The sequence below is a fragment of the Borostomias antarcticus genome (assembly GCF_949987555.1).
Source record: "Borostomias antarcticus genome assembly, chromosome: 6".
In the NCBI taxonomy this organism is placed as follows: domain Eukaryota; kingdom Metazoa; phylum Chordata; class Actinopteri; order Stomiiformes; family Stomiidae; genus Borostomias; species Borostomias antarcticus.
The window spans coordinates 6,146,426-6,171,893 of NC_140239.1; the positions used below are offsets into that span (position 1 = coordinate 6,146,426).

Sequence of the window (25,468 nt, forward strand, 5' to 3'; positions counted from 1 at the left end):
TTTATCAGCACTGTTAGTTATATAGCAATAAAACAATACAATATTGACAGGGTTACAACATTAGTGCTTTATCAGCACTGTTAGTTATATAGCAATAAAACAAGACAATATTGACAGGGTTACAACATTAGTGCTTTATCAGCACTGTTAGTTATATAGCAATAAAACAATACAATATTGACAAGGTTACAACGCTAGTGCATTGTCAGCATTGTTAGTTATATAGCAATAAAACAAGGGATACTGTTCATAACACTGTAATAACAATTGACTATGATTTGAAATCTGGGTTGCTGCAATCTGCAGATGATAGCTACAGTAGCTAGCAGAGGCTCCAGCTGTCAAACACGTCAACGCGAGCTAACATGATTATCCCAATGTTATTGGAAGGTGGTGGCGAAGAGCCAAGCTAGTCTTTAGTTATGACGGTGAGACTATATGGTATTTGCATGATAGGAATACTTAACGAGAATAACAAAGCCATCATTTGCAATGTTGGCCGTGTTTTTAGCTGAGCAGGGTGCAATTGTAAAGGAGCCGGTGTGCACCGTGCAATCCCCAAATACCCCGGCGATGGTCGAGCTACAGCCCAAGACTGCTGGGTTACCTTCAGCTGAATTCCAATCTTCAATCCAGGCTCCGTCCGCGAAAGATAAATCTCGTCGGTTAACGATCATACAAGTCCAATAATCGATTATTCGTTTATCCGCGATTTGTAACCATGTGTAAACGGTACAGGGATAGCACCTCTTAGAGCAGCGGCTACAGTAGCCCCGATCTATTGCTCGAATGCACCTCAGTGACGTGGAGGCTCGTTCCTCCGGTCTCTTCCGTGTTGCAGGCCACGAGCGTAACGTGTCTCCTCCTCCTCCTCCTCCTCCCTGTCTTCATCTCCTCCCATGGCAACCGAGCATCCTCGAGCTGGTAAGGATAAGCTACTGCAGGCACTACATGGTTTCTGTGAAGGTCAAAATACTAAACATTATGGTCTTTAAATCATCTAGATTATAATTCAAGATTATTCAACAGATGGACAGACACTAATCATCTCGGTGACTCTGGAAGTACACATGATTGCAGCCAGTGTAATAACACTATTTTACATTCTACAATATCTGTCTAACTGTTGTAGTATTGAGTAGTAAATTCAGTAGTAGAACTATCCTTCAATCAGCACGCAGTAGTGAAATCGTATCTTTACTTTCATGACTCTGCAGCGTGTTGACCAAGTTTACTCCTGCCCAGACTTTTGTCACCAGTTACCTGTCTTGTGTGTCATGTGACAGAGAAGTCACCTGTCTTATGTAGCATCACGATCAAACTTTTCACTCGTCCGAAGAGACGACATCCAGCCCTAAAGATGACTGGAATGGATAAAGAGCGGGATTCGAACCGCTGATTGAAACCCAGCCTACAGTGATGTTGGTTATGGCTGAGCAGACATTGCAGACAGACATGTATAGGAGGTTAACCTCTCTGCACTCTCCTTGGTCTGACCATCAGCTCACAGCCGATAAGACTGGATTCTGCAGAAGGTGCATTCACTCAACAGTATAATCAATAAACCCATTAAAACATTAGACTATAATAGAATACACTGGTTGTGGGCTACATCTAGATAATTGTGAGCCTTAATGCAGCCATTACTGTTGCCATGCTACAGTATAAAATTACCCTTAATTACCCCTTCACCCAGAGGCTAAATTACCTTCATGAAGATGTCACAAACCAAAGTGAACCCAATCCCCATCAGTAGCCAGAGAGAACAGCTGTTTTTAAAAACACTACCATTTTATTTCATACAAATCCCAAAACAGCAAATTTAAAAAAGCATAGTACAGCATTTCAAGACTCGGATGACAGACGAAGCCCCTCGCGTTAATTAAAGCGTTACACTCAGAAAGCAGACATCACGTTTCCCCAATCCCAGTCTATAGAAGAACACAAAATCCCTACATTTCTCCTACCTACTCCACATACCTCTACCTAATATTGCACACAAAATTCACACACCCACACACCAAGCACACCAGAGAGCTTCGTGTCTTACACATGCTAAGGTTTAAAGTGCTAGCTTGATAGATATGTTTGGGAGTCTGCAGAATATTTGGTTTCACTGCATACTACTGAAAAGCGAATGCTCTTTTCTATCAACACAGTAGTGATATGATCCATGCCAGCGCACTACTGTATGGTCGTCTACCCAAGCTCTAGGTGTTCAGACGTAGCTGATGTGTTCCCCAGTGAGATTATGACCCCAAGACATAGAAAATAAAATGAACACACAAAAAACCCTTAGAAGACAAGACATTAAATTTCTTGTCTGTAAATAATAATACATTCCATGATTATGAATAAACGACCCCGAACCAGTTAATTAGAAGTGCATAGACTTGTAAGGTGTTTCAACAGTCAATTGAACTGGACCAGGTCGAGAGATTCAGTGTCCAGGAAGGAATCCAAAAACATTACAGAGACAAATCATTACACCCATCAACACCCATCATGTAACCAAGAGAAAAATACATTTAAGACAAGAAATGTTCTTTTCCTTAGTCTCAATACTGTAACATGATTACAGAAGTTTCACCCAAACTAGAATAAAGAAAAATTGCAGGAACACAAATTCTAGAACACTCAAATGGAACCTAAACTAACATCATCACAGAGTGAACAGGGGGATAGAGGGTCCCGTTTTAAAATGCCATCTTGACAAAAGCGGTCACAAACATGATCAACAACTCCTTAGTCACCATAACTCTTATACCAATATTAAACACACCTCAAGTTCGTTTTAGCCTCGAGGTTGGTCCAAGCGTCAGATCAAATGAAAACAAACAATACAGACACACAGCGTTTTATTAGGTCGAAAATAATGTCTCATGCTAGACTATGTACATGTACAGTATTTAAAACAAACTTAAGTTGAGTTTTAAACTTCAGCTTATTATTGGACAGGGACTATCATGTTAAAGGCTGAGATACCGAGTACAGAGAATGATAATTTCACCAACATTAACAATATTTAAAGCTACAGAAACTGAATGTCATCCAGTGGTCAGGGGAAGATGTGGGAGCAATGGTTGTCCAGGGATGGTGTTAGGAGGTAGGTAGTACGGGAAACCTGAGAGAACACACAGAGTACCCTTGCCCTCAAGAAGAAAAATACGGGGGGAAAAAACACGAAAACGCACGCGCGCGAACACACACACACCAAATCGAGAGAAATAACTCCATCAACAAACGCTGCTAGGCGTGATGTGGAATGTGCCCTTGAGCTTTTACCGTCTCTGCCTTCAACAGCGAGCCTGCCGGGACGTTCTGTAACGTCCGCCTCTACCGTAGCCACCATGGTGCCGTGTGCTCCGCCCCCAGCCCCGCCCCCAGCTGATGTGATCGTGGTGAAGAAGCCCTTGTGTCACTGTGAGAACCTGATCTGATCTATGATCTGTGATCTGAAGGTGTACATTCCTTGGTGCTTAAAAAAAAAAGTAAAAAAAGTAAATAAAAACATTCAATACTGTGGAACTGGATCCAAGATGGCTACCTGGACCCAGCATGTGCACCAGCTGTGATAGGTGTATAATGCTGTGTGGGACTGTGACGTCATCAACGTTGTGTTCGTCTAACCTGATAATGTGCGGGAATGCATGCCTTCTATGTTGTAACAGTGTAGATTCACGTGCTCTATCTGTAGTCAACACAGTGTGTAGTAGGTAGTGAGTAGGTAGTGGAGAAGAGTGTGCAAGGTGTCCAAACGTGCAAATCGAATGCAAATTTGTGAACAGGAAAACAAAATGTGTCAAAGTGAACTAGTGTTGATGGGTGCATTATGACATCGATTTGTGGAGAAATGTTCAGAGGTGAGGTGTCGTTTGTGATGGTGCTAAGAACTGAGACGATGAACTGCCTTTCTGTGGTGTTAAGATATGAATAGACTGCAGCATCTGCTAGCTGGCCTATTTCATCTAGAAAGGCACGAAGGCGTGGCATAGATACTGGAGAAGTAGAGTAGCTACAAGGCCCTGCTGGAGGCACCCAGCGGCTGGTGACTCACTGAACTGTCGTTGCCACTTACAGGGAAGAGTTAGATAACACAGAGACGCGTCATAACACAAATAAGCTGAGATGGTGAACACACACACACGTAAATCTGACAAAATCAAGCTCAAAGGCAGATGTTAAAGAAATACGCTAAGAGACTTTGGTGTGTGTCTGCTAAAAAAAAGGTTTAACCCTTTCTGATTGTTTTAAAAATCGACCAATCAGATCTGACGCGTACCGCAACCAATGACATCTGATCTAACCTCGCAAAGAGGCCAATCACGTCCGCCCCCGGACAGACCAATCAGATCTGCCCCGTCTCACGCACGGACCAATCCCACCTCCCCCCCCCTCCCCCTTGGTCTCACATGTAGACCAATCTCTTGGCGGTGATGAACTCCTCCAGTTGGACCTTGCCGCTGCCCATCAGGCCGAAGGCCGGGTACATCGTTCCGGAACATTCCACGGGCCGCTCGTAAAGGCACCTCATGGTGTCGCCGTCGTAGAAGAAGACGCGGCCGGCGTCGTAGTCCAGGCACACGCCGATGCGCTGCGGCATGGGCAGCACGCGGTTGCCCGGGTCGCCGGCGGCGGAGAGGGAGCCCTTGGGGATGAAGAGCCGGCCCATGCCCACGGTCAGCAGGGTGAAGGGCTGGGAGAGGTCGTAGCAGGTGTCCTCGCTGCCGCTGTCGTGACCGCTGTCGTGGTCGTACCTGAGGGGGGGGCAGGAAGAGGAGAGGGTCAGGGATCAACTAGGACGAGTTTGAAAAATGGCTTTCGGGGAGGGGGGGGGGCTAAAAGAGTCCGGTATCTTCTATGCCTTCTAGAGAGACATTCTGAGCCCGTTACTGAATTCAAGTGTTCTTACTGAATGTTGGTATTTGAAAGTAATTACTATTATCACATGTACCAAGAAACCTGACTTGGGGTGTATTCACACAGACACTAGTTAGTGAGCACCAAACGAGCTTTGGGCCCGAGAGCGCTTCGTTTAGGCCTGTGTGAACACAGCAATCGCACTCAGGTGCGCACCAAAACAGCCCCTCCAGAAGGGGTGGTCTCGGAGCGGAAAGTGCTGAGTGAAGGCGAACCGCAGTAGCTGAGAAATGAAAACAATGTATCACTTTTTGGTGCGCATCAATGGTGTGCAATAACATATGTGAATACGCCCTCAGAATGAGCAATAATCTAATCTAATCTCACCTCACGACGGGGCCTCAATCAGTTTGGCCCCTTTATTATCATCGGGGGAAGTAAACTTTGGAACGTGAATAAGCTGTTTACAACTTGGTGCTTAGCCTCTTACATCACAGGCTTTGGAAGGCCAGCGCTGATCTGTTCTGACCAGCCGGCTGAAACCGGAGGACCGGGGGGTCAGAGGTCAGGCCTGATAGACTGAGATAGGTGGGAGGGTTAACGACAGGTATAGGGGCAAAGGAGGACATGGATAGTGGGCGGGGCTAAGTTCCCATGGGTGAGGGCCGTGGTCAGCGACTCTCTCCCATCCATCCCTCCCTCCCTCCCTCCCTCTCTCTCTCTCTCCCTCCTTCCCTCTCTCCCTCCTCCCTCCCTCTCTCCATACCTGGGGCTGCTGGTGTCCCGGGGGTTGTGGAACCACTCCAGCAGCTTGGAGTCGGAGGCCACGCCCACCTTGACCAGGTAGGCGTGGGGCTCCACGCGGAAGGCCCAGTAGTGTCTGCCCTGAGAGATGCCCGTGTCGCCGATGATGTAGTCCAGGCCGATGTAGCTGCCCGTCTGCACGCGCTCGGCCGCCAGCAGGAAGGCGGCGCCCGCCACGCTCTCCACGGTGTCGCGCCTCTTGCCGAGCACCAGGCGCTCCGAGCTGAACCCGCACTTGTCGTTGAACAGGAAGCCAAACACTAGGGGTTCGAACAAGGGAGGGAGGGAGAGAGGGAGAGAGAGAGAGAGAGAGAGGGAGGGGGATAGCAGAGAAGAGAAAGAGGGGGTGAGAAAGAGAGGGAGAGAGGGGGTGGGGGGATAGCAGGAGAGAGAGAGAGGGAGGGGGGATAGCAGAGAAGAGAAAGAGGGGGTGAGAAAGAGGGAGAGAGAGAGGGGGTTGGGGGGATAGCAGGAGAGAGAGAGAGAGGGTGGGGAGACAGAGAGGGGGGAGGAGAGAGAGAGAAGTGAGAACATAAATTGTATGAGAACCAAAGAAGCTCCTCCCCGCCTTCAGAAGAGGTAAACTTCCTCTTACTGTCACAAGAGGGCGCCATTACACAGGTTTCCATGCCCTAACGAGAGGAATGCTCATTTCACAGCCCTGGTTGTTAGCAACTTTGACAGGAACGGTCAGGCTCGCACATAAACCGCTCGCACATAAACCACTCACGCATAAACCACACGGCGCCGTCATCATCGCCACTCACATGGAAAGGTCTCATCTGCACCTGTGGTAATGGCCGTCTGTACATCACAACAAGGCCGGGGGGCCATCGTTAGACCGCACTTACAGACTGATGTAATTATGCTTGTGCACTCGACCGCGCTCATTTTGCCTTTATCGCATGAGGGAAGGAGAACTCCCTCCATTTGTATGGATATTTATGCACGGAATCTAGGGCGATAATCACGACTGCTCTGTGAGTTTTGCCTGGTGCAAGTCTGGTGTAAATTAATGAGTCACCCAAGGTTTATTTCTGCGTCCTAATAAACGACTCCTCTATGAACAGATGCGTGGGGGTCGTTAAAGCAGCCTGCGTGCCGTCGGTTGTGGGGGAGACCCGGTCAGTTCTGCCCCGCTCTGCCCTAGTCAGTTCTGACCGTCCTCCTATGCTGCCCTGCCCTCTCCTCTGCCTTGCCCTCTTCTCTGCCCTGGCTTGCCCTCATCTGCCCTGCCCCGCCCCCCTCTGCCCCGCCCCGTTCTCCCCCCCCGCTCCACTCTGACCCAGAATTCCAGCTCATTACTGCCGCGCGGCGCATCTGCTGTTGAACACACATCCCTCCGTCAAACACAGGAATGCGGGGCTCCAATCACTGGGCTCTGGCAGTTGGGCCTGGCTCCAGCTCCAGCTCTGACTCAACACTGGCCTCAACCCCAACCCCAGCCTCAGTCCCCCCCCCCCCCCCACCAACTCTCCCAGCCCCCCCAGGAGTTCAGACCCCTGTTGGCAGCGCTTTAGTTGAGCGCAGGATAACGAGCCGGAGGAAGAGGACAGCGCACGGGGTCGAGGACAGGGGGAGAGAGGCCAGGCCCAGGGAAAGCAGCGCCTGGCTGACCAAAAAATTGGAAAAAAAAGGGTCTGGACATTCTCAGTTCATTTTTCACTTCTCAAATTTCCAAAATGCCTCCGGATGCAATTGGATAGACCTACTGTACAGCCAATCAGAGCAACGGAATGTGGGTTAGTCATCATATCAACCCTGACCCATATTTGATCACAGCCAATAAAACGGTTGTGATTGGGTGGGAATCAGTTTGGCATCAGGAACGGGTGGATGTCAAGACTGATCAGGAACAGAATGTGAGCTCATGTGATCGGAATGGTGACGCCAGGCTTGGGCCGCGGCCTGCGATGAGGACATATCTCTCTCCCTGGCTGACTGACTGACTGCAGATGGTCTCTGATGGTTAAAACATGCTGGTGGAGTCAGATGTAGACATACCGCCTGGAAGGAGTCCTGGCACGCTCAGGCAGTCGAAACAAACAATTTGCATCAAAACAAACAAACGACGGTATTCTGACGGGGACGCATTCCACAGTCGAACAAAGGAAGTGTGGACCGTGGCGAATGATTCACGGGTGATTGAGATAACCGTCACAGAGGGCCTCCTAACCAATCATTCTGCTCGGTCTTCTGTGGTATAATCTTCCCGAGTTCTGGAGCTGACCGGCCACACGGCCCGAGAGGAGGGATGGAGAAGCTAAGCTCCGCCCTGCAGGGGACCCCCTGCAGAAACACCGCTGGCGTCGGGAGGAAGTTCTCCATGGTAGTGGCTAGTTCCCGTAAACGTAGAGACCGGTCAAACCCCAACCCTAATCTAACCGTAACCCAACCCTATACTGTACCTAAGACTAACCTTTAACCTAAACCTAACCTTAGCCTATCCCTAAACTAAACCCTAACCTTAACCCTAAACGGCCTCTGTGTTTATGGGAACTAGCCTTTACCATTTCTCCCGGAGTTCACGATGCATCATTTAAATGACTCTTCTCCCTCCTTCCTTGTCTACTTTACTACATATAATCCTACTCATGTCATCCATTCTACTACATATCCTAGCCATGTCATCCCTTCTACTACATATCCTAGCAATCATCCCTACTACTACATATCCTAGCAACCATTCTACTACGAATCCTAGCCGTCATCCATTCTACTACACATCTTAGCCATGTCATCCCTTCTACATATCCTAGCCGTCATCCATTCTACTACATATCCTGCCCGTGTCATCTATTGTACTACATATCCTGCCCGTGTCATCTATTGTACTACATATCCTGCCCGTGTCATCTATTGTACTACATATCCCCGTGTCATCCTGCCCGTGTCATCGTGCCCATGTCATCGTGCCCGTGGCGTTGGACCTACCGGACGCGGGGGGCGTGTGGAAGGCGACCTCGGGGCTGTAGGGGCTGTAGAGGGAGTTCCGGCAGCTGCGCACCCTGAAGGCGTAGAGGGCGTCGGGCTCCAGGTTACACACCACGGTGCTGGAGCCGTAGACGCGCTCCGTGGCGCTCCAGCCCTCCGCCTCCTCCCCCTCCTCCTCCCCCCCGGCCGCGCCCCCGCCGTGGCACACGCCGCGGCGCCGGTACTCCACCACCTGGTGGTCCGTGGGCAGGGCGTCGTCCGACAGGCGCCAGCAGACCGCCGCCTCGTTGTAGACGCGGCTCTGGGACAGGTCGATCATGGGGGGGTCGGGGACTGGAGGGGTGAAGAGAGGAAAGAGGTAAATTACTTCATTCATTAATTAATTATATTATTTCAAAGAAAGAAAAAAAGTTTGAGGAAAACAAGACTGTTAAACTGGATGAACAGGATTCAGTTAATCTACATTTAAAGAGACCGGCCGCAACATCACCACACCCTTAATCTCACCCTCATATTCATCTCAGTGTGGTTTAGCCATGAGGCCACGCAGTCAAAACCTGTTTGTGTAAAAGGCTGCTGTCGGGAGTCTTTCCAGAGGAGAGATCAGATCGCCCGCTTCTCTGCTGTCAGATCACGACTAAAGACGGGATGAGCCGGCAGGATGAAAACGATCGCACAAACACTGCCAGGAAAAACACTCTGTGAGTCGCTCTCTCCATCCTCCTCCTCCTCCTCCTCCTTCCTCCTGTTCTCTAGAGACATGACTCCCATCATCACAGCCTGTCTGGGCCTGCTCCCGAGTCCAGGCATTATCCTATTATCATCTTCGCTCTACCCCTCCCTCCCTCCCTCCATCCTTTCCTCCCTCCACCCCGCTCACTCTCCACCACTCTCCTCTCTCTCTCTCCCCCATCCCTGTCTCTCCATTCACCAATCTCTCTCCATCCTCAACTCCTCTCCCAGTTCCCCCCTCCGGTCACAGACACCACCACCACCGTGGTACAGGTCCCGATCCTGGTCCCGGGTCCGTCCCAGGTCTGTCCAGGGTCCGCCAGGCCCGGCCCAGACCCGGGAGCTGGGAGCCCTGGGTGGTGCAGAGGGGACCGGGCGGCTCGCCAGCACAGCGGGCAGCGGGCCCAAGTACAGACAGACCAGGTTATTCTCGGAAACACAGGCCTATTGATCAGGCAAGGCTACCGCAGCACGGAGGGAGAGATGGATAAGAGAGAGAGAGAGAGAGAGAGAGAGAGAGAGAGAGAGAGAGAGAGAGACAGAGAGAGAGACAGAGAGAGAGAGACAGAGAGAGAGAGAGAGAGAGAGAGACAGAGAGAGACAGACAGACAGAGAGAGACAGACAGACAGACAGAGAGAGAGGGAGAGAGGGCCTAAGACACACACACACAGATAGGGAGAGGGGCTTGAGAGAGAGGAGTTCTACCAAAACAGTCTCTCTGGCCCTCAGCCGGGGGACAGGCAGGGAGAGAGGACAAACATGTCTTTCTGCCCGTAGCGACTAACGTGGCGCCTTAACCTTTCAACCCAGGGACGGCAGCGTCAGCACGGCAGGCTGCTCGTGTTTATGTGACCATCTGTTCCCCGTCTCCATGAGACGCGCCCATACATGCGGGACAGCGTCCACGCCCCCGGGCCCTTTCTGACGAACGAGGGGCGGCGATCGGTCTACCGGCAGGAGACCGTTCTGCATTCTCCGCCGTTCTCATCCGCAACGTCAGTTCAATTACACTCGCGTATAAATCCTCCTCCTCTAAAAGCATCATCGCTCTCCCTCGCGGTCGACATCGACTAACGTGGTCGGCCCCGGCCACGCCTCGAGTGCTGTCAGCAGCGTTTTCCACAAAACAAGCCGATTGATTACTCAGATGCACTTTCTAATCCAACCCAGCATCCGACCGCCTCGTACGCCAGAGAGATGAGACAGCATTAATAGGGAAAAGCCATTAATGAGGAAACGCATTGCCTTGATGGGGGAACTCATAGCTCCGAGTCTCTGTTCCAAGGAGAGATGTGTTCAGGGCTGTGTTCAGGGCTGTGTTCAGTGGGCAAGAGGAACATTGGAGATCAGGGGGAAAACGCTGGAGCCTCCAATAAGACTTCAGAACTTTTATCTATAAAATGTACCGGTTACTGTACTATTTCTGTAGCGTTAAAAAGCACATCTATTTCTGTGCTGAGAAGAGAGTGGAACAGAGAGAGGACGAACCACAATGCTCTCAGGGCCAAAGCTTGTGCATCAGGAGCCTAACACAGCTTATCCAATTATAGAGCTGCTTCTGGTCTGGGAGTGGCCTATCTGAGCAGGGCTCATGAGCCAGGGAAAGTGAGCGTCAGGGTGAGGTGACAGTATGTGTGTGTGTGTATGCGAGAAAGAGTGTGTGTGTGTGTATGTGTTTGTGTGTGTGCTGGGGGCGGATGGACCTGAATATAAAACACACTGATTGTTACTATTATTGATTTTATTTTAAAAGGGACAGTTCGCTCACCTCCATGTTATTCACTGTCTAATGATCGATGCCCGAGTGTAAAACAAACTATATAATAATTTACTGCCTTCACTCGGCGCCGGCTTAGTCTTGCCTCTTGGGTTCGTGATACAACATGGCCTCGTACGAGACGAGCTCTCTTGCTCTCTCTCTCTCTCTCACCTCCTCCGAAGCACATCTCCTTCAGCAGGGTCTCCTCTTTGGACGTGTCCAGGGCGAACTCGTCGAAGGACGGGTCGGCCGCCGGGTGGAAGGTCCTCAGGGACTCCGTGGCCTTCTGGATCCTGGAGAGACGGGGAGGGCAGAGGAGGAGTCAGGCCTTCCAAACACGCGCCGAAGAAGAGCTTGGTTTTGTTATAAGTAAACAGGCACTACATACAGGTATAGTTTTATGTAGTGCACTATAGGAGACTGTTTACGTATGAGGGGAGGGATACAGGGCTGCGTTCCGAATCGCATACTTCTACTTCTTACTACCAGTACCTACTACAGCTGCCCTTAGAAAGTACGTACTTTGCAAGCAGTAGGCATCCAATTGGGACATACTACCTTGTCATAACATTGCGCCTTGAAATTTGCCCACATCCGTCGCTGTCCATAACGCAACATTCGTCTACAGCTGTCAACTCGCGCATGTGACGCACATTACCGCTGCGCAAAGGATTGTGGGTCAGAATAGCTAGAAAAGCCTGCTGGCTTGCATACTGCAAAATACGACCGGATGTAGTAGGTCATCCTGGTACTTTTGCCATACTGCATGTGGCATACTATGTATTGGGACATACTACATTCTGTTTTGGCATACTATATAGTAGGGTAGTAGGCGATTCGGAACGCAGCCCTGGTCTAGGATTAGGACACCGTGTGAAACAGGAAGACGTGACGAGACAAACAGGATGAAGACAAACAAGCAAAAGACTTCTAAGTGGTTCCCGAACGTCCAAATCTGCTAATGGAGATCAATTAGCTGGCTTAGAGAGAGAGAGAGAGAGAGAAAAGAGAGAAAGAGAGCGAGAGAAAGAGAGAGAGAGAAAGAAAGAGAGAGAGAGAACAAGCGATCGAGAGAGAATGAAAGAGGAAATGTGGAACGAAATCAAATCAAATCTGTCCCAGACGGTCCTTAAAAATGTTTTTTCCGAGTTGAGCTCCTTCCGAGTGCGTCTGGCCACGTTGGCAGCAGAGCAGGACTGCGGATGGGAGGCTAGGTGACCGTGTCAAACACGAGCACACTGACATCTTTCCCGTTAAACAACAGACGGCAAAAACGGAGGCTTCTAGCTGCCTGCCAGGAACAATTATAGGCCTGGAATAACATTCCACTAAGCTCTCCTCTTCTGAGGCTTATGATGATAATGTTGAGACGGTCTCTGTCCACTCTTGGCCCTGGTTGTGCGCGGGGTTCTCCCTTACAGGAAATAGGTATCAAGCTGGCTTCGGCCCTCAAAACAACTTTGAGCCTTTCAACTGACAGAACTGGAACTGGAGTTCGCTTTTGTGCCTGCCTGCGAGAGCAAACGAGAGAAAGAGAAAGAGAAAGAGAGAGAGAGAGAGAGAAAGAGAAAGAGAAAGAGAAAGAGAAAGAGAAAGAGAGAGAGAGAGAGAGAGAGAGAGAGAGAGAGAGAGAGAGAGAGAGAGAGAGAGAGAGAGAGAGAAAGAGAAAGAGAAAGAGAAAGAGAAAGAGAAAGAGAAAGAGAAAGAGAAAGAGAAAGAGAAAGAGAAGAGAGAGAGAGAGAGAGAGAGAGAGAGAGGAGAGAGAGAGAGAGAGAGAGAGAGAGAGAAGAAAGAAAGAAAGAAAGAAAGAAAGAAAGAAAGAAAGAAAGAAAGAAAGAAAGAAAGAAAGAAAGAAAGAAGAAAGAAAGAAAGAAAGAAAGAAAGAAAGAAAGAAAGAAAAAGAACGAACGAACGAACGAACGAACGAACGAAAGAGAGAGAAAGAGACATACCTGATGTGGAGCTGCTTGGCGGTCTGGACGAAGCAGGACTGATCCGTCTCCTTCAGGACCTCCTGGGCGTACCCCACCAGGCCGCTGTTCTCCAGCATGCCCTGGTACTCGTCCACCTGGCGCCGGAGCTGGTCCAGGCGGCGGTTGCGGGACTGCTCGATGGACCGCAGCATCTCGGTCTTCCTCTCCTGCAGCGTCTCGAACAGGCGATCGAAATGCTCGTTGGCCTGCCGCTCCGCCAGCTGCCCGTTGTCCTGCAGGGTTGGGGGGGGGGGGTGGGGTTAATACCGGAGCACGCTACAAAAACTCCGCCGTCATTCTGGAACACGCTACGGAACCAAGCCTTCATTCTAGAACATGCTGAAGAAGAAAAAACACCATTCTAGAACAGTGACAAGCCCGCGTAGAGGTGGCTGCACACTCCCCCAACCAACACCAACCAACTCCCAAAACCCAACATTCTCAAGTTGGCTAGTTTGTTGTTGGAATGTTGCAAGTTTAAATTTCAGTTGCAAAATTCATCCAACTAACGCCAACGGTCACCAACGAACATGGCGCGCTAATCCAACGCTGGTGTAGGTTGGCGTTCGTTGGGGCTGTGCGCACTTTTAGAGTGTGGGTAGATGTAGTATTACGTGTGCTGAACATCTTTTGTAAACACTGTCCCAACACTGCTCATTCCAGAATGAAGAGGGTGTGAGAGGTAGAGTTAGAAGTCGCTGGCTAAGGAGCATAAAGGAGCTAAAGGGAGCATCCAGCAGATCCTAGCTTCCTTTGTTTGTTTCCTTTCCTTCGTCGCCGACGGCTGGATTAAGTCAGTTCTTGTGAAGGGAGAACATGGTGCTTCTGGTTCTGACTTCGGAGAATCAGACAGAGATCTCTCTATAAAACGAGGTCACATCCTAGTGATTCTTCTCCCTCAGGACTGCCACCAGCGCTTGTTTTTCCTGGTTCATGTCTCTGTATGGATTTGCTTAACCTACCGTATTAGTTTGACAGAATGGCCCCATTGTCCTCAAAATGAGACCGTTGGCTACATAAACAAAACAGCCACCATCCGCACTGCACTGACAACGAGACCATTACCTCAGACCTGGGTTTAATGTACTGTCAGTTTCTTCCGATGCACTCGATAGCTTACTCTTGGTACTGTGGCCGGTATCATCCTCTCAAACCCCTTGGTCAAACAAGTTGGCCAACCAAACTAAATCAATGGCATCTCCACTGCTTAGAAATGTGTTTTTAAGAACTTTACTTCGAAGTTTTAGTTTCAGATCCACTACAGCAGGCATTCCCAAACTGTGAGGGGGGCCTCCCCTGGGGGGCCCCAAAGAAATTCAGGGGAGGCGCGGAGGGATGGTTAGAAGAAAAAAAAAAGGAAAAACATGTTTTTTATTTTTTAAATGTCTGGTTTTTATGAATGAAACGTGATTTTAAAGGTCAGAAGATCGAAATAAATAATGGGAAAGATGTATACTAAATGTATGGATAGTGCAGAGAGAGCCTCCCCCCACAGGCATGAATGTATTGTGCGAAAACGTCATAACGTTAACTAGCAACAGGTGCCCCCGAGCTAACTTAGCTGTGTAACGTTATGGGCTAGCTAACACTGCCTTGCAAAATTTACAAACTTGGGGGGTTGGGGGGGGCTGTCACTGTTTTCAGAGGGGAGGCTCACATTGATGGAGTTTGGGAACCCATGCACTACAGGACTACAATTAGCTTACTCTGCAGTGGAAATTGCCATTTCCGTTGCCGAGCGCCACATGAGTGCATTACAAACCTCTGTCTGATTGATCAGCACCTCCAGCTCCGAAATCTGAGTCCTCACTCGGTCCTCTTTACTGATGAGGTAATGGATACTCTTAGATAGCTTCTCCTGTTGGACACAATCACAACAAAGAAAGAAAGCGAGTGAGAGAATGAGGGAGGGAGGGAGAAGAGGGAGGGAGAGATATGAGGGAACTGTACTGGAAATCCTAGCCCCTACATTCTGCTCCTAACATCTAATACGCCCTGTATGTACGATCACTATAGCTCCAACAGAGTCGGTCGATAGATACAACATCACCTCTACAAATGATGTCATTAAATATGGATGGCTCCCCGTGCCTGCGACTACATCACAATATCAGTTTACGGCAAGAAGGACACAGAGTCCTCGGCTCGCTGCTCTGATTGCCTGACTGACCTCTCGATGGAGGTAGATAGGGTTGGCTTGATGTTGATGACACGCACGCACACACACACAAAACACACACACACACACACACACACACATGCGGCCACAGCCTAAGCCTCCCGGGTTTCAGGGCTGACGATGGACAGCTGATAGCCAGGGCACGTGCTAGCCTAGCCCAGATACAGGTCGCCGGTCAATATTAGATGAGGCTGGGAATCTGAGTCACTGGACAGTAGGTACACAATTCAACACTATCCTTTACACCCCCTACAGTGGAAGCATTAACCGAAAGATGAGGTCAATGGCATATCCCTGCAATACCATTTGTGGTGTTGCTCACAATAATGAGATTTTGATTTTAAAGAGAACTTTAAAATACTGTTTGTTGTTTTCTATTAAGCTTTATTAGAGTAGTTTCACCCTGACTGGTCAGCTAGCTTCATAATATGGTCCTTTGTCCTTCTGGTGCATATCACATTTTAATGAGATGGTGAAAACTAGATTTAGGCTGAAGATTCACTCTGATTCAACATAGGAATTTGAAATATAATAGTTTAAGAACCACAATCGGTACCGTAATTGAAAAATGTCCAACGATACCAAAACCTTAGTGGTTGCATATTCTTTCATATTTCATATCTACTTTTGGACCACCCTGCATGACTCAACTCGTTTGAGGTTTGGAGATGAGTCGACTATTGCAAAGAAGAGCCACAGATCAGGCAAGCGTTCATCAGAGTCATCGCCCAACCCTGAGGATGTTGTTTGTAGGCCCCGATCATGAATATCAATAGTTTAAGAAATGTATTAACTCTATTCTTTTCCTACACCCCAAAATAACTTGATCGTTTGAATGGTGTTTCAAGGTATCCATCACCCTTACCTTGACCGTCTAGTGGAAATTCGTCATTATTATGACGTTACAGTTACTGATTAAAACTTCAATGTTCAACTCTTCTTTAAAAGTCCCCCCCTCCCATACAACGTAGGCTGATCCCATCATCACCAAACATGGATTAAACAGTCTTCGTCCCCATGAGTCAGCTCACCTTGAGGATCTTGTAGGCACTGCTCATGGACGTCACCTTGTGACTGGCGTGGGACCCTCCCAGCTTACACAGGTGACAGACTGGACGCCTGCACACCTCACAGTACATGTTCACCTTCTCCATCTCGTGTTCCGGACACATCAGCACCTGGACAGGCATGGAGACGCATTCAGGGAAGGGTTAGATTCAATTAGACCCGACTAGACTGGAACGCCTTTATTGTCCATAGTCATGTCTAGGGCTGGGTTTAAAAAAAAAAAAATCGATTCATCGATTCGGAATCAAATGATTCGGAATCGATTCAATAATCCCAAAATCCATCTTTGATTTAATGAATGAATAAATAGTTCATTAATTCATTCAATGATTCATTCATTCATTATTTTTTGGAAATCAGTATCGATACCCAGCCCTAGTATTGATGTGTTGCATAACTTGGCAGTCATGTAATTAAGGTTACAGCTTAACACTAACCGAATCAAATTGAATTGTGATAATCGATTCCGAACCTTGTGAATCGGAATCGAATCGATTCATGAAATTCGACTCGATACCCAGAACACTATCAATACATCGTCAAAGACCTCACCTGTCCACGGCTAACTCAAAGTCAACAACCCCCCCCTCAGCTCGATAATGGTATCTACCTTAGGCCTGAAGTTGGTGGTGGGCCCCACATATTCGTGCTGGGCCTTGGGGGTGCCCCAGGGGTGGTGCATCTTGAAGCACTCGTTGCAGTAGCTCGCCTTGCAGTCCATGCAGCTCTTGGTGGCCTCCTGCTGCAGGGGCGGCTTGCACATGTTGCAGAGGATAGCGACCGCCGCCCGCGCCGCCTGCCGGTAGCGCTCCACGATGCTCTCCAGCGTGAAGTTGCGGAACAGCATGCTGATGCCGCGCTCGCCGAGGTCGATGTCGTGCTGGCAGCCGGGGCACGGGAAGGTCGTGACCCGCGGGGTCACGGAGCCACGCCTCCAGCCCGGGGAGGACACGGAACCTGGCGCGACAAGAGTAGAGCGGTCAGACGACCCAATCAGAGCGAGGGAATGAATGCCACGTTCAAAAACTGTTGGGAAGGACGCTTCCTCTGTTAATTTCTTTTCCTTCATGGCCAATGGTTTGGATCGAATACCCAGCTATCCTTTTGGCCAACAGTTCTCAGAGGAAAGGAGACAAGAAGGAGCAACCATTTAACAGTGTTTGAACGTGGCCCAAGGAGAGGTCTACTGCAGTCACAGAGACAGGAAGAGGTTGGGACCTACAGAAATGGAGCATGTCCTTCAAGCAAAGGTGTCACTACAATCTATCACACAACACATCATTCAAGAGAGAAAAGTGTGCGTTTCAAGTGGTTACAGTGAGCTGGACAGAGACAAATTGAGAACATAAACTAACCCTGAAATTGATAAATCAAGAAATTGATAAATTAGGAAATTCATAAATCAAGAAGCAACACGTGAAAAACCATAACATTTAAAAGTGTCACAGAGAACGTGATAAATTTCCAGCAAATGATGACACCATTATTTCACACCTTATTACTCGAAATCATTTGTCCAGTTCAATGTACGAACACGCACTTACACAACCACAGACGCCTTGTAAAGCGGCAATACTTTACGAGACCACGTAGCAAACGGGGTGGACTTGTTACTCACACGGCAGTAACAAGGTGAGAGGAACCACAACAGCGCATGACCAACACAAAACAGTGATGACCAACACAAAACACACACAGTGCAAGCAAATAAGCCAAAACCACCACAACAACAACAAACAAGCGACATTAGCATAGCGCTACCTCACGAGTCACGACAAACAGTGTCTGCAGAGCAAGCGTGTGCAACTAACATGCTAGGTGAGGATGGAATGTCTGTGTGCTGGAATGCCTGACTGCCTGTGTGTGTGTGTGTGTGTACGCGCGCGTGCATGCGTGTCGTTCAACGATGGAGAACGAATGACGATTATAAAGGACGTTGATGATGAAGAGCAGGAGGAAGACTGTGACGCTGTACAGAGCGCGGGGTCGGCGTGTTTGGGTGACCAGGCAGGTCGAGACAAAAGTTTCGGCACGGAAATGAATGCAGGTTTGGGGGGGGGGGGGGGGGGGGGGGGGGGCGGGGGTGTCCTAGCCCCAGGGGGGAGGTGGGGGGATTACGGTGAAGGACAGTGTACTTGAGGAAGTACTCGGACCGTGTGCTGGAGAGGCCAGCTAAGCAGGAAGGGAGGGGAGGGGCAGACAGGGAGAGGAGGGGCCCGGGGCAGTAGAGTGTGGTAGCAGGCTGGGACAGGCTGATGCAGGGGGAGGCTCAGGGTGATAAACGGTGAAGGAAGGGGAGAGGGAGAGAGGAGAGGGAGGAGGGAGAGGGAGTGGAAAGGAGAGGAGAGAGAGGGAGTAGAGAGAGAGGAGAGGGAATGGAGAGGGAGAGGGAGAGAGAGGAGAGGAGAGGAGAGGAGAGGAGAGGAGAGGAGAGGAGAGGAGAGGAGAGGAGAGGAGAGGAGAGGAGAGGAGAGGAGAGGAGAGGAGAGGAGAGGAGAGGAGAGGAGAGGAGAGGAGAGGAGAGAGGGAGTGAGAAGGAAAGGGCAGAAACTGACGAGTCACTCACGGCCAGCCGGGCACGGAGGGGGGAGGGGAGGGGAGGAGAGGGGAGGGAGGGCAGCTCTCCATCAGAACCACATCATTGTAACAATACGACACGGTGAGTCAGCGAACTTAAAGAAGGCCGTGGGCCAAAGTCCGGACTGTACCACGACAGGATGCAGCGGACTGTACCACGACAGGATGCAGCGGATCGATTGTAATGCGTTCTTCCCTCGGAAAATCTTTCACTCCTTAATCTCGTTATATGAATGGATGTAGGTGAGGTGAAAAGACTGATGAATGAAGAAGACTTGGGCCCTATGAGTGGCATGTCAGTATCCAGCATCACACAGAGCTCTTCCAGAAAGCTGTTCTGATCTACGGGTACAGTACTTATAAGGGGAGGTATTGTATGAAGTGTTTTTAAAGGAGGCGATCTTATCCCAGCATTAGGATAATCATTGTGGCATTCCTTTCTAAAATATCTACTGAGCAGTTCAAACACGTGATTGAAATGCAAACCGGCTACAATATCCCTTTCATCTGGCGAACAGTGCTGCATTAAAATGTTCAGTGTTCCGTTTGGGAGCCGTTGACAGATCTCAGACCAGCCGGGGTTGGATTGGGTCGGATTGGGCCTGATAACCAGCAGGGCTGGCAGTCTTAATAGGAACTACAGAGTGACCCAGACTTCTTCATTTTCAATTACAGATAAACCGTAACACCACCAGCCTGTCCCGAAGGCAGCGGGCTACGCTCACGACGGTGGTGATTTAGAGGACCTTGGCAGGCCCAAAAAAGACCCTTCACCAGTGTGTTACGGAGAAACGGGTCCCCTATAGCCGCCCCACTGGACAAAAGCCTCTCTGCTGGCCTTCACCGTGGGCTGAATTCATGTGAGGCTTGGCTAGTGTATCCAGAGAGACAGGAGGGGGAGTTACTTTTTCTCCATCCTTCACTCTCTCTCTCTTTCTGTAGACTACATCAACCGGGCATTACCGAATTCCTGTTTCTACCCAGCTCCTAGGCAACAGCCATGCCCATTTATCTCTCCTCTCTCCCCAATATAGACCCCCTCTACTTCTGCCAACCCCCCCCCACCCCCTTTCTCTCTCTCTCTCTCTCTGTCTGACTCACCTCCCCTGCAGACAAAGCTTATGTTTCTCTCTCATTCTCTAACTCACTTCTCAAGGCTCTCATGGGTCGAGGGGAGAGCACCAACGGCTGGAAGCACTGAACCTGAACGAAGGAGCGATTCCTGACTGAACGCACGGAGAGTGTACAGTAAACCGTAGGGTTCCGACGAGCCCGTCTTATGCCTTTCGTTTGTTCAGTAGACATTTTAAAAACAAAATACCACATCTAGTCTAGCCTACTTGTTGGGGGGGGGGGGTGTTATAGTCAGTAGTGTGTTTAGGTAGCACAGTCGGAGTGAAGTTCAGTAGAGTAGAGTAGAGCTCACAGAGGGTCTAGAGTAGAGCTGGGGTTGTTTACAGGGGATCTAGAAACACCGTACTCACTACTACAGCTAGTCCTAACATGGAACCAACGGCTACCTCGCGCTCCAAACGACCTTCTCACAGAGGCTGGAAGCAATGGACAGAGAGGTGAGGCAGTGAGACCAACATTCAACACATCATGTGAAACACAAAGAGAAAAATAAAACCTGATCGTGCGATACACTTCCAATGTGCACAGTGGACAAGCAGCAGACAAACAACGATGCTGAAAGTAAAAAATTGACTGACAAAATTAGAAGTGCATAAGTGACTGCGTCCCACTGAGCAAAGACACGTCTAAAATACGTCTTTTAGATGTCTTTTTTGTCTTTTCGGACGTCCAAAAGAGCCAATTAGGAGCCAGAATGAAAGTTTTTTTAGACGTTCAGATATTGAACCCGTTCTGCATGTCCACAGACGTCTTAGAGGGGTCCAAGCCAGACGTTTGAATATTGAGGGGTCCAGCAGTCGTACAAATGGGGTTCGGGACCGACAGACATTATTAAGACATGATCTGAACGTCTCCCTGACGTTGTGTGTTTGCTGGGGTGCAGAAACCTTCAATCTAGATTGCAGTATTGGATTCAGTTGAAGACAGTGCCATGTTGGAAAACAGTCGAGTCAGGATGAGTGTACCAACTAAGTACTAACTTGGCACTTATCAATGGAATTCAGTGAACTGAAGCATTTATACGAAAAGTAATTAAACAGGTCTGGTGCATTTGCACATCTTTTAACTGCACTGAGAATGTGGCTGTGAACCAATCGAACGGGTAACTGCTCGGGGTGGAATCGGAGCCCAACAATAAAAACGTTGAAGTCAATATACGGAGGATTTTTTCCAGTAACTCCGGTTCAAGGCGTTGTTGGCTTTAGCAAGCCTCCAAGGCCGGTAAATATAGCCTCAAGTCCTCCTCTCGCTCCGTTTAATCCCTGGTTCATTCCACACAGTCAGGTTGCGTCACCGTGACCACCACGGGTCCTCCAATCAGAGGAGGTTTGACCTCCGGGGGTAAATCTGTCACCTGGTTTAGCGGCCGCGTCCAGAGCTCGTCGTTCGTATCGTCCTTAAACGGGTTACTAAAAACCAAAGTGTTTGTTAAATCTGTTGACAAACGTGCGGTGGAAACCAAGCAACTATCGCCAACACTAGGGAGCTCCAGTTCATGAACATAGGAGATGCATTATTCCATTATTCCACTAATAAACTTCATAGCTCTTATGCTTCAAGCGGCATTGAATGTTTTCACTGTGTGAACAGACGCGGACCTGAGTGTGTGGACAGTGGGGCATTCAGGTTTGAGACTGCGGCAGACCGTGTGCGGCCGTGGGGGTCAGGGTGTTGGGGGGGGGGGGGGGGGCGGGAGGGGGGGGGGGTCTGGCTCAGAGCAGCAGAAAGGCAGGCTTGTCTCACTCTCCATACTGGTTTAGACATTGAACCCTATGCTCTCAAAGCATATGGAAAAAAAATGTGACAACCTTCCCCTCCTTCTCGGGAAAGGCCCTGATTACCCACCGACAACGCCAGATATTTGAGTTTGAAACGCTTCGGATCGGGAAGGGCGATAGACAAGCTTTGTTCAGCCATGTCTGCGTACACAACCCTCGAGCCTCTTTTCGTCATAACAAAGGAGGGTGGAAATGACAGTGCGTTCGGATCCGTCCTCAGAAATGACATGTTATTACCGAATCAAACCGTCCACGACGCGTGATTGAGTGGCTGTTTGAAGCGGGCGCCTGCAGGGGTGCTGTTCTCGACGGGGACGACAACATTGAGGCTTGAGAGAGCTTGTCAGACCCCCCCCCCCCACACACACACCTACACCTACGAGGCCCGCCTGAAAGGCAGACAGGATTAGAGGCGAGGACTGACAACTCTAGAAGAAAGACTAGACAAAAATGCATATGATCATGAGATGAGCTCTGAGAGGGGATGGGGGTAGGGGGGTCTCATATCTTTCCCAGCCCAGTTAATAAGGTTATTTTTATGACTGTAAATGCTTAATGACCCCCCCCACCTCACCCTCCTCCAAGACGGCGTTAGCAGAGCTCAGCAGCCGCGATTAGTCATATAGAGAAAATATTACCCTTCCTGGTCCCGTCTCTAGCCGCAACAGGGCTGTTGCGACCGGGCCGAGCCACCGTCCGGGACGTACCTGATCGGACCAGCCTGTCCAGCCTCTCCATGCTGGGGGAGGGGACTCGGGAACGAGGGCTGCCCGGGTTGGAGCACTCGGAGCCCGCGTCCGTGCTGAACGAGTCCTCGTGGCTGAGCATCAGCAGCTCCCTCACGCACTTGTGGCAGACGCTGTGCTGACACGGCAGGATGAGAGGGTGCGTGAACAGCTCCTTGCATATCGGACAGATCAGCTCGCGCTCGATGTTCTTGATAGGGACCTGGGGAAGGAGAGAGAACAGAAGATTTAAAGAGTTACTGACCTTAAAGAATAGTAGGTTACAGTAGTTGACCCTTACACCATCTTATCCGCCAAGTAGTCAAGGGAAGAATCAATTTACAGATAGGCCATCAGGTGTCAATTGCCTATTCAATAATTCTGAGGAGCCTTCTTTCAAAAGAATGCCTTTACAGGAACAAACTCAAAGACCACTTGCTTAATCAATACATTGACTAGTTTCAGATGGGGGAGGACAGTGGTCAAGTTGCTACGCAGTGAGGTGTTATTGCTAAGCTTTTTCCTAAGAAGTGAGTGTCAGCAACTGGGCTAAATTTAGGTTCATGTAGGCTACTATCCTTAAAACAGTGAATTTGCTGAACGCGAAGAGGGAAGTTCAAGCCATTCAATGGTTAGAGAAGGATGCAAGCAAATAATCTACCAACGCACATTCAAAATATTTTGTAGGCTAGGCAAATTTGAAAATATAGGCCATTTCTATGATGCCTATGTAAATAGTGCTTGTTTTTTATTTTTAATTGTTATGTTTGTTATCAGATTGTTTTATGTTTGCAACCCCGTTTGCTGTCTGACTTGTAAACGAGATCTCAAATCTCAATGAGTCCCCCTTTTCCTGGTTAAATAAAGGTTAAATAAATAGCCTACATAAAATGCATTAGGCTACACGGTGGAGAATGTAGCCCAGTGACGTTTTAGAAAATCATTAGGCTATGTATTAATCCAATTTAGGTTATAATCAAACCAGTCGCAGAATGGGAGACGGCAGCCCACCAAACAACAATGAATCAGCGCCACACTCCCAGACAGAGTGCTTCTTTGACACGTAACGCTAGTAACCGAAATTAAAATCGAATGTAAATAAATTTGCACTTACCGAATTTCGTCGCGATACCGCAGACATGATGGTATATTTACGGTGTTTAGCTTGCTAAAAACTTCTCTAACTCGAGTTGGAAGATGCCGACGGCAATCACTTGTGGCGTGAGTCAGTCGACAATTGAATTAAATAGCGAGCCGCTGTGAGAGAGGCAGCAGCGTGAATCAGCAGGGGCGGGCGGCAGAGCGGCAGAGCGGCAGAGCGGCAGAGCGGCAGAGCGGCAGAGCGGCAGAGCGGTTTCTTGCTGCATTTCACGCAAGGAGGATCATCGGATCAGGGCGGGTGGAAGCGGACGAATCTCCATAGAAACAATGCTGCAGGCCGGAGTATTCAAAAGAGTGGGAGGGCTACGGGATCAGGTTTCACTGGAGAGAAACTTTGTGGTTCGCAACCATGTTTAAAGACCCGGCCTGGCCGTGGCAAGGCTGCAGCATCATTGCATTTGGCCAGTCGTCAAACCCATTCTAGTGCTATCAGTGGGGATGCTTCAAGCAAAGGACAACAAATAGATTTATCTCAGCTCATACGGGGAACACACTTTGGACTATAGTCTATGACAAATTATTGATTATCTGACTTGGTATAGGCTACTGACAAACAGCAGAATTCTGAATTTTGTAGCCAATAAGTAAAACAAAAAATAGGCCTGCTCATAGATAATAAGGCCGTGGCTAATTAGGCCACTGTGTGTGTGTGTGTGTGTGTGTGTGTGTGTGTGTGTGTGTGTGTGTGTGTGTGTGTGTGTGTGCGTGTGCGTGTGTGTGTGTGTGTGTGTGTGTGTGTGTGTGTGTGTGTGTGTGTGTGTGTGTGAGAGAGAGAGAGAGATCTGAGAGAGAGTAGCCTATTCCAAAATCCATTTTTCCCATTCTTTGTAGGCCTAATTCAGATAACCATAAAACCAGGTGATAGAGCCGGAAGGTCCACCTCATAGAATCCTCTGTCCACGCCTCCATCCACATATTATTCACGCCATAACAGTACTTTCTTTATAACGATATTATCGAGTGCTATTAGGCTACAGCAATATCTCTTTGGTTATCTCTTTGGTTGTCCTCGCCTCATAGGCCTATATGTGCAGTGCAGTCTATCTCAATATATGCTAATAGACAACATAAAAATATGTTCTCGTATTAGAAAAATACTATAAATAATCTTGATGAGCGGTGCCTCCTTCTCTCCATCCAACAAGGAGGCACGCGCCGCTTCACACCTTGGTCTGGATGCCCGCGCGCGACTCCAGACATACTGTATCTGACATACTGTATCTGACATGTCCATAAATCACCGGCAAGTCAGTCACTTACCTCTCCTCTCTCGATCCGCTCCACTATATTTGCAAACTCGTTCATATCCTCGGAATCAGACATGGTAGCTCGTGCTGTGAAGACGATGCAGTATGATAAATAAAAGACCAGACAAACAGCCCGACTACTGTAAAAATAGAAAAGGGGAAAAAATCGAATGAATTGCAAAAGATGGGTATCACATCCAGGGAAATATGGTTGTGTTGATGATCATCCGCCCCGTCATCCCCTGCATGTCGTGCAGCCTATGTGCAGTTCATCTCCCCGCTGCTTGGATTTGATTTGGCCCAGGATTCATCTTTAGAGACTAAACCACGCCCTCACTGTCCATCTCCCCTGGGCGCGCGCCCCAGCCGAACCACCGTGCACGTTCGGCATCATCGGCGATGTCTCGAGCCACAGAGCCCTTTGTAATACTCTCAACTGATAGACAAACCGAGGCTTTTTATGCCTTTTATAGACATGATGTCTAGAAATAATTTTGGATAGACTGGATTGATTTTCTGAGACAAACATCTATGGG

General features: G+C 49.0%; 1 protein-coding gene across 1 annotated transcript; it reads right to left on the bottom strand.

The window, feature by feature from the left end:
• Positions 1 to 4,408: 4,408 nt before the first annotated feature.
• trim36 (tripartite motif containing 36) lies at positions 4,409 to 25,008 on the bottom strand (the record flags this gene model as incomplete). Its single annotated transcript, XM_084439842.1, has 11 exons — positions 4,409 to 4,757; positions 5,627 to 5,924; positions 8,599 to 8,931; positions 11,262 to 11,383; positions 13,043 to 13,296; positions 14,826 to 14,921; positions 16,274 to 16,420; positions 16,921 to 17,267; positions 20,408 to 20,437; positions 22,507 to 22,747; positions 24,946 to 25,008. 11 exons carry the CDS (start codon positions 25,006 to 25,008, stop codon positions 4,409 to 4,411), a joined length of 2,280 nt encoding a protein of 759 aa, XP_084295968.1.
• Positions 25,009 to 25,468: the final 460 nt, after the last annotated feature.